Source organism: Urocampus carinirostris, chromosome 13 (assembly GCF_059441175.1).
Source record: "Urocampus carinirostris isolate Australia breed hairy pipefish chromosome 13, RoL_Ucar_1.0, whole genome shotgun sequence".
Taxonomy (NCBI): domain Eukaryota; kingdom Metazoa; phylum Chordata; class Actinopteri; order Syngnathiformes; family Syngnathidae; genus Urocampus; species Urocampus carinirostris.
In genome coordinates, this window is record NC_142361.1 from 8726449 (window position 1) to 8733764 (window position 7316).

General features: G+C 43.5%; 1 protein-coding gene across 1 annotated transcript; it reads left to right on the plus strand.

Annotated features, from left to right (window-relative positions):
* Window positions 1-996: 996 nt before the first annotated feature.
* LOC148353673 (uncharacterized) lies at window positions 997-6984 on the plus strand. The gene is made up of 2 exons (XM_088351881.1): window positions 997-1188; window positions 5652-6984. The coding sequence occupies exon 2, from the start codon at window positions 6106-6108 to the stop codon at window positions 6679-6681; it is 576 nt and encodes a 191-aa protein (XP_088208007.1). The 5' UTR covers window positions 997-1188; window positions 5652-6105; the 3' UTR covers window positions 6682-6984.
* Window positions 6985-7316: the final 332 nt, after the last annotated feature.

Genomic DNA, 7316 nt, shown 5'->3' on the forward strand with positions numbered 1-7316 from the left:
ATCGCCGCATCAGCACAGGATGCGTGTGCATCCTTGACCCAAAACAGTGGGAGTAGCAATATGAGTTTGAATGGAGCGACTTGCAAAAAACAACAGGCTGTTTCATGTTTGGACAAGCAAATCGTAATTTTAATGAACTCAATTTTCTCAAGCGAGAGATTGAGCCAGTCAAAAAATAAATAAAGAGGCTATTTTACATGTGTATGAATCACAGTAATGTATATACCTATACAATCATTGGCCACTTTATTAGGTACACCTGTACAACTAAAAAGCCAATCACATGGCGGCAACTTAGTGCATTTAAGCATGTAGACATAGTAAAGACAATGACCTGCAGTTCAAACCGAGAAACTGTATGTCACGGTTGCCATGGCGCCCAATTGGCCCCCGCCAGCTTCTGTCACGGTTGCTAGGGCCCCCAATTTACCCCGCCCATGAACACCAGCTGAAACTCGTTGACAGATTGCTTCCTGTGACTACTTAAACGCTGTCCTGTGAGTCGCCCTTGGTCGGAGTGTCAGGTTTTCAATGTAAATCTCTTGAATTTCTGTCTCAAGGTAATTAGCTTGTTTTTATATTATTAAATATAAAAAAAGTGTTTCTCATACACACACACACATGAAGTAACGTTTCAGTAATCAGTCTAATTGCATCTCTTGTACGTTTATCAATCTTATATTCTTTTATTGTGAAATGCTCATGTGAACTTTCTCCCTGAAGTAAAATAAATCACGCCCACGTTGTGGGCGTGGTTTCTTTCCCTTGTAACAACATCACATGAAGGACGTGAGGAAATCTGCTCTTGGTATGATTCGATTTTAACTATATATATATATGTATTTTATTTGGGTAAATATGGCCACGAAATAGTCTTAATAATGATTGACTTTAACAGGAGTGTCTGTGAAACTCTGTTTTCACACGTCAAGCCCTGAGAAGCTCCTTTTTTCCCTGTGTTTTTGCTCTTGTTTTGCCAAACCCTGTGAATATCCGTTTTTTTCCTGTGTTTTTGCTCTTGTTTTGCCAAGCCCTGTGAATCTCTGTTTTTTTCCTGTTTTTTTGCTCCTGATTTGCTTTCGCCACAATCTGTTTGATTCAGACCATTTCCACGTTCCGAGCATTCTACTCCCGCGACCAACCTCTCCGGATCGAGTGTGCGCTCCTTTCCCTTCGTCCCAATAAACTGTGAGTAACGTTACTGTTTCCTGTCCTGGTACCTGACACATTATGGGTAGGAAAGGTGATTTGAGTGACTTTGAATGTGGCATGGTTCGTTGGTGCCAGAAGGGCTGGTTTGAGTATCTCAGAAAAATGACGATCTCCAGGGATTTTCACGCACAACCATCTCTAGAGTTTATAGAGAATGGTCTGAAAAAGAAAAAAATATACAGTGAGCGATAGTTCTGTGGGCGGAAATGACTTGTTGATGCTAGTGTTCAGAGGAGAATGGCCAGACTGGGTTGAGCTGACAGAGAGGCTACAGTGACTGCACCAAAACAGCACTGATAAAAACATTCTTGAAGGGACAGTGTTTTAGGGACAAAGAAAGACTACAAACTACAGAGACTAAAAGTGAGAGAAAAGCACCATGTTTCTTTCAGTTTTTACCCAGCCTTAGGGCCCGGTCACACAGCCGTTTGCGGCTGAATCACGGCCAGACATTTCTGCCTGTGAGGCGGACGCTATTGGACGCTTTGAGATCGCCATACAGACGAGATACAGCAGTGCTTTACTCGCGGTCGGAAATTCACACGCGGTTGGCCGCGCGAAAAAGTTTTGGGCTGCTCAAAACTTTGAGCACGTGTTAACCGCGGGCGGCACACGAGGTAATGACGCGGAAATGACGCGGAACGTCGTGCTCTGGCCGCGGCCAGGGCGTGGTTACACATGGGTAGGACGGGAAATTTCAGCGGGTAATCGTGGGTGGAGCATGGTCATAGCATGTTCTGCGCCTGTATCGCGGTGTTATTACGTGAAATTAGCGTGTTACGCGTGTGACGGTCAAACGCCTTTCTCCGCGTACATACAGAGCGATTTGCCGAGCACACGTCAGTTGTGCTCGAGACGTCAAGGGGTGGACATGGATCGCCGTCACCGTAGTGACCTCGTCTTAATCCATTTTTATTTCTTGACATTTATTTTCATTTCATAACAAGATAATAAAATCAAAATGAAAAACTATTACAATAATAACATATTGGGTTCTTCGGTGCCATAGCTTGAAATCTTGATCTTCACGGGACTGTGTCTTGAGCGGTTATGATTTCTACAGCCCGGTGTTATGCCGAGAAATGCATCCCTGCCGAGATTTGCATCCCCTCGCTACTACAACCACTTTTACCTCGTTTTATCTCACTTTTATATCACTTTTAGGGAATGTAATGGCGAACATATAACCAAAACCACTTCGTCTTGCTTTTGTTGGGAATGTAATACAACTTAAACCATTCCGTCTTTGTTTTTGTTGTGAACATAATCGAACGGTAATGCACACCGTATATAAAATCCTCCACCCCTCGCGTGAACGCGCATTCTGCTGCGCTTCCAACAAAAGCGATTGTATTCTATATAAAACGCTTATTAAAACAATAAAGCGAGCTAATTATAACAATTGGGAGATCCTAGTCTATATAACGCGTTTATTTAAACAATAAAGTGCGATCGTATTCTACAAAATGCGTTTGTTAACGCGGATGAAAAAGTCACCAACGTCAATGCACGCTTCCAACAAAAGCGATCGCAGCAGAATGCGCGTTCACGCGAGGGGGGGGGGGGTGCGTAGGAGTCGCATTTGGGCACAACACCGGCTCGGGAGCTTTTATACCCGTGGTCCACACGAGAAAGTGACGCGAAAATGACGAGATGAGGAAGTGGAACAGTCGCCAGCGTCTGTTTTGCCGGCATATCACCGATGAACAGCGGCTTGGCCAATTTTGCACATTTTCCATCGCGGGCAACCACGGGCAAAAAAAACCCGCAAAATTTTACCCGTGATACAGACGCAAACGGCTGTGTGACCGGGCCCTTACTCAGAGAAAGACAAAAAAAGGGGAAGGGGAAGATTATTTTCTAAAAGGAAGGAAAAATAGGAAATACGAGAAAATGAGGCAAAAAAAGGTAATACAAAGAAAAGTAGGGAAAATAAACAAAATAGGAAAATTGAGAAAAGAAAGAAAGAAACAAAATAAATAAAAGAGAAAAATGACAAAAATGAACCCCCTCGCAATTTTCTCTTTTTTCTTATAATTATTTTATTTTTCTCTTTTAAAAAAAATGTGTTTTTATTTTCCCCCTTAAGTTTCACTTTTATCTTATTCTTTTTTCCCTCTTTTTTCTTTTCTTTTTCAATTTATTTTTTCTTCTTTTCTTCTTTTCAAAAGTAATGAGGTTAGTTTTGATCACTTTGAGTCTCTATTTTGTCTTTTTCCGTTGTGCTTCTAGCACTTCTTTTGGTGGCAGCGACATCTAGTGGCAAAATGATACCCACTGTCTCTTTAACATTTATATTAGGGCTTGTAACTATCATCCTGGGGGCCAGAATTGGCCCCCGGGCCAGGATTTTGGTTCCCCTCCTATAAGTGAACAAATTCGCAAAGTAGCTGGCGATCTTGAAATTGTTTTCCTGAATTTCCCCTTTCTGGTATATATCAATTCATCCAGTATACAGCACCTAGTCAAAACACTAAACAATAAATCAAGAGAGCAGTTGTTGCTCTACGGCGCTGCTCCTATGAGGAACAACAACATAAATACACCTGTGTTCCCTCTGTTATAGCCGCTTTGGCCATTGCTCGTTTTTTGTCTGCTGTCGGAGACATCATCGCAACAAACCAATTCCGTGTCACCTCACAAGGACAATTAATAATACCGCTGTTTGAGAGCTTGCTGCTGCCAGTGAGGGAAAATGGGACATTTTTAATGGCACACACAATCTCTCAGTGTCCTTCTGGTGCCGTTTTCGACTCTGACCTTTTATCCACTCTTATTCATTTTTTGGCATGCACAAAAAGCCTTCAGTACTCTGAAGTAGGCAATATGCTTTTTGGAAGCTGGCGAGCTATGAGCACAGCAGTCTTTCAATTGGCTTTGTCTGCATCTTCAAAAAATTCTATAGCAGAGTGATAGGTGGCCACAAATTTGAAATTACAAATACATGAAATATAGCAGGAAGTACTTTGGCAAGCATTAATTGAAATATAAATCTACAGGAAATTACTGGTGTGGTGTGCTGGGATAATCAGAAGCTGGGCCTTATGACTAAAGTGTCAGGATCTGGCCCCAGAGGGTGTCAACCGGTGTGGAACTGGACACACCTGTTCCTAATCATCCCAATACTTTATGTTGACTGCTCAGACAGCACACTGCGTCAGGCCATTGCCATCGTCATTCTGGTGGCCATATCCATGTACCGTATGTTCTGCACGATAGGGCGCACCGGGTTATAGGGCGCACCCCCCAAAAATATTTTTTGGTCCTATAGCTTCGACAAAACAGTCAGATAGTTCAGTCAAACTTATTACCCCCTTAATATTCCGAAAGCTTGCAAAGAAGCAAATACGTGTCGTAGACACGTGTGAATGCGGTGTCCGTACGATGTCACTCAAATGCATCGTTTCAAATATCATTCGGAAGGTTAAAGTCTTGGGATTCAAGAAATGCCAACCATTCGTTAGTTTCTATTTTCTTTTTCGCTCGCAACTTTACTGTGCATATGACAATAAACACTTGGAATTGAGTTTAATTTAAAAAAGACCCATCACAGAGACATCGAATTCACTCTGAAACACGATACTGTGAAAATATATAGCCGGAGTAGCTCACCGAAGTCGTTGTGTTCAATAATAATGTGCAACCATGGTCCTCTTATATCCGTGAGTGTAGTAAATCCAGGAGAGTAAAATATTTACAAATACAGTACAGAATAGTAAAATACTGTTTTCTCTATGCCGTCAACCCAACATGCTATTCACATTCATCTTTTTCGGCCAATTGCAGGCTTTGTTTTGCCCCTTTAGCCTATGCAGCCTGTAAATAATAAAAAAGATCCGCCACCTTTACCTCCGAATAACTTTAGCCAATAGTGATCGATTCAACTCATGATTGACACATCTTTTTCGGCCAATTGCAGGGTTTGTTTTGCCGCTTTAGCCTATGCGAGCCTGTAAATGATCAAAAGCATCTGCCCCCTTTACCTCCGAATAACTTTAGCCAATAGTGATCGAGTCAAATGATGATTGACACATTGGTTAGCCAATAAAACGCCGGTATATAAATCCCAGCATACACCGCGGACTACTTCGCGTTCGGGGAAAATCTAGTCGGCGGCTGCTTTCATTAGTTACAAGACTTTGCGACTTAATATTGATCCATGTATAAGGTGCATGGTCAGCTTTTGAAAAAAATTAAGACTTTTAGGTGCTGTCTTCCACTATCGTGTCAGGTTCTGTTTTGGTTCGACATTTAAATGTTTTGTGACCACTTGTTTGTTTGTTACTTTGTTCTTCCTTTTCTGATTAAATACCATCCATTTTTCTCAGCACACCAGTCTCTGTTCTAGCTTCTCTGCATTCGGGTCCATCCAAATTGTGACAGAATGACCTGACCACCAAAACACTCAGGGGGAATTGTCTATGTTCTCTCTCCCCCAGTATCCCCTCTGACTGCTGAAGGCCTGTGCGTTGGAACTGGGAGACCCTCTTCAGCGCATCTTCAACCTGAGCCTGGAACAGGGGAGGGTCCCCAGCTGTGGAAAACATCCTGCATCATCCCTGTCCCAAAGAAATCAAGACCTGAGGAACTCAACGACTTCAGGCCAGTCGCCCTGACATTCCATGTGATGAAAACCATGGAGCAGTTGCTGCTGCATCACCTGAGGCCACAGGTCCGCCATGCCATCGACCCTCGGCAATTTGCCTACCAAGAGAAGGTGGGAGTGGAGGATGCTATAGTCTACATGCTACACCAATCCCTCTCTCACCTGGACAGGGGCAAGGGTGCTGTGAGGACTACATTTTTGGACTTCTCCAGTGCCTTCAACACCATGTAGCCTCTGCTACTTAGTGGCAAACTGACAGAGATGGGAGTAAGCTCACACCTTGTAGCATGGATTACGGACTACCTGACAGGCAGACCCCAGTATGTGAAACAGGGGGGCTGTACATCGGACATTGTGGTCAGCAGCACCGGATCGCCGCAGGGGACTGTGCTCTCTCGTTCCTATTCACCCTGTATACATTGGACTTTCAGTACAACTCTGAGTCCTACCACGTGCAGAAGTTTGCTGATGACACTGCTATCGTGGGATGTATCAGAAGTGGGCAGGAGGAGGAGTACAGGATATTGATCCAGGACTTTGTCCAATGGAGCGACGCTAACCACCTGCACCTGAACACCACCAACACCAGGGAGATGGTGGTGAACTTCAGGAGAACTAGAACTCACCCGGTTCCTGTAACTATCAGAGGAGAATGTGTAGAATTTGTCCAGACCTACAAATACCTGGGTGTGCAGATGGACAATAAACTGGACTGGACTGCCAACACACAAGCTCTATGCAGGAAAGGTCAAAGCCGACTGTACTTCCTCAGAAGGCTGGCGTCCTTCAATATCTGCAAAAAGCTCCTGCAAATGTTCTATGAGACTGTTGTGGCAAGCCCCCTCTTCTATGCGGCAGAGTGATGGCGAGGCAGCGCCAAGAAGAAGGATGCCTCTTGTCTTGATAAACTGGTGAGGAAAGCAGGCTCTGTTGTGGGCACAGAGCTGGACAGCCTGACAACTGTAGCTGAGAGACGGGCACTGAAAAAGCTGCGGTCATTCATGGACAATTCATCACATCCACTACACAGCATAATCTCCAAACGAAAGAGCAGCTTCACAGTCTTGTTCCATGGACAGACTGAGGAGATCATTTCTTCCTCATGCCATGAGGCTCTTTAACTCCACTCGGGAGAGTAAAAGCCGGGATTAAACCACACCCCCACATTGCATATTACCCTATTTTTAATACAGTGTGTGTTTTATGTAGCACTATTTAAATACTCCATATCAATATTGTTATATTGGGTATATATGTATTATATTCCTTTTCCTTTATTATTGTTTTATTTTTAACACAAGGATACTGCTGGAAGTGTGAATTTCCCTATGGGGATGAATAAAGTATCTATCTATCTATCTATCTGTCTGTCTGTCTGTCTGTCTGTCTGTCTGTCTGTCTGTCTGTCTGTCTGTCTGTCTGTCTGTCTGTCTGTCTGTCTGTCTGTCTGTCTGTCTGTCTGTCTGTCTGTCTGTCTGTCTGTCTGTCTGTCTGTCTG